This window comes from Macrotis lagotis, chromosome 3, assembly GCF_037893015.1.
Source record: "Macrotis lagotis isolate mMagLag1 chromosome 3, bilby.v1.9.chrom.fasta, whole genome shotgun sequence".
Classification (NCBI taxonomy): domain Eukaryota; kingdom Metazoa; phylum Chordata; class Mammalia; order Peramelemorphia; family Peramelidae; genus Macrotis; species Macrotis lagotis.
In genome coordinates this window covers 293,208,278-293,210,622 of record NC_133660.1, presented here as the reverse complement: position 1 = coordinate 293,210,622, position 2,345 = coordinate 293,208,278, and the positions used below count along the sequence as shown (strand labels likewise).

General features: G+C 37.4%; 1 protein-coding gene across 1 annotated transcript; it reads right to left on the bottom strand.

Moving 5' to 3' along the window:
- Nucleotides 1–1,050: 1,050 nt before the first annotated feature.
- On the bottom strand, nt 1,051–1,986 carry LOC141516711 (olfactory receptor 5B12-like). Its single transcript, XM_074227705.1, has one exon. The coding sequence runs from the start codon at nt 1,984–1,986 to the stop codon at nt 1,051–1,053; it is 936 nt and encodes a 311-aa protein (XP_074083806.1).
- Nucleotides 1,987–2,345: the final 359 nt, after the last annotated feature.

The window sequence follows — 2,345 nt, the reverse complement described above, 5'->3', positions numbered from 1 at the left end:
ATTGAACTGTTTTCAGTTGTTGCTTGTCCTTCATTCTTGAAGAAGAACAATGACATCAGGATGATGAAGTCTTGAATTGCAAATGAGTTGGATTTCAGTGAAACACATCTGTGCAGTCATTAACCTCACTCTTGCTTCCATTGTCATCTTGGGGTAAGCTATAAGTCAGAACAATTGTAAATAGATACAGTGGGAGCCCTTGGCCTTTTTTAAGCTAAGTTCCTTCCAAGTCTCAGTGTTTCTGAGGTAACACCCATTAAGTAATTAAAGGTTAGGTAATAAGTGAGGCAAAATATGGTCTATTTGGCCTTTCCAAGAAATCCATCTAGGAGGGGAAAAGCCTTCAGAGTTTTTGGCCAGAAAAAAGCAGCTGCTATTTACACTAACCAAAGACATCAAAACCCACACAATCAACAAGTGAACATCAAACTAGGGGACCTTTTATTGTTAATTGGCAATTGCCAGAGTGATTTGCATTTAAAATCATAGTCAAATAGCCCTATTTGTATCTCAATGAGCTTTATCAAAACCTAGTTTTATAGAGCTTTATTTCTACAAATCATAAATGAAAGCTATATAAGACAAGGATTAATTGTCCCAGTTTCTTTTAGTGATAGAACAAATAATTAGGGAAATAAAAAAGTCTATCCCCCAAGCCCAAGATACCATTGTCTTTTGAAGAGATTAACTTGACATTAATAATATATTCAAAACTGGAACTAGAGTTCAGAGAAGATATATCTGAATTGTTCCTTCTCCTCGATTGTGGTTTTACTTGAATCACTCAGTTGTGAATTACTCTTCATGATCTCATGGTCATGTCCATGTGGTTTTCTTGGCAAAAATAAAAAGTGAGTTGCCATTTCTTTCTTCAATGACATTTCATTTTATAGACATGGAACTGAGACAAAGGGGAGTGAAATGATTTTCTCAGAATCATATAGCCAGTATTTATTGGAGCCAATTTTTGAAATCAAATTAATCCAATTTCAGGTTCAGTGCTGTAAACATTGTACCAACTAGTTGTCCCACTCCTTAATTAGAATAAGGCTAATAATTCTTTCTTCTAGTAGCTTTTTTGAAAGCATTTTTGGCATCTTGGTTTCTCAGACTATAAACCAATGGATTCAGCATGGGAATGATCATGGTGTAGAATACGGAGGCCATTTTATCTTTTTCCATGGAATGAGCTGATGAGGGTTGTAAGTACATAAATATGGTTCCTCCATAGAATAAAGATACTGCAAAGATGTGAGAAGCACAAGTGAAGAAGGCTTTCTGGCGACCCTCAGTTGACCGAATTCTCAGGATGGCAATGAAAATTGACAAATAGGAAGTTATAATGATCAGAAGAGCAAAAGCCATATTAAATGCCCCTAAAATACAAACCAACAACTCCGTGAAGCGTATATCTGAGCAAGAAAGAGTCAAGATTGGAGGAATGTCACAGAAAAAGTGGTTCACAATATTGGAACTACAGAAAAAGAGGCTGAAAGTGAAGCCAATGTGGATTGAAGAGTTCAAAGAGCCACAAAAATAAGAACTGATCGTTAGACCAAAACACATCCTTGATGACATGATGGTAGAGTAATGTAAGGGTTTACACACAGCTACATGGCGATCATAGGCCATGGAAGCCAAAAGATAATTTTCAGTAGTGGCAAATGTTACAAAGAAGAACATTTGTGCAGCACAACCATTGTGTGAGATGGTCTTGTTCCCTGTGAGGATCCCAGTCATCACTTTGGGAATAATAGCTGTAGAAGATCCTAAATCCACCAGAGAGAGGCTACTGAGGAAGAAGTACATGGGAGTGTGGAGCGTGGGTTCCACCCAAATCAGGGCTACCAAACCCAGGTTTCCTACTAAGGTGATAAGATAAATAAGGGTCAATATTATGAAGAGCAGAACCTGAAGCTCTGGAATATCTGTTAATCCTACAAGAATGAACTCAGTTACTTCTGTGCTGTTCTCCACAACTGCCATTTGAGAACCAGGATCATTGATCTACAATGGTGGGGGGGGGAAAGAACAAATGATTTAGGCACAGTGATAATCAAAGTCAAAGTTATGTCAATAGCCCTAATTTTTGCAAATGAAAGAACTGATAGTCTGAAGTACCAGGAAAGCCTAGATGGCCATTCTAGCAGCTATTCTATAACCATTCATTTAATTTATTCTAGATTGTTCTTTTAAAAATAATTTTGTGGATAATGGTACATTACAGGGCAGTAAGTCATGCAGTACACAGAGTGCTAGACTGAAGTCAGGAAGATGAACTCAAATCTGATCTCAGTCACTGACTAGATATGTGATCTTAGCTTAATCTGTGAAATGAGCTGGAA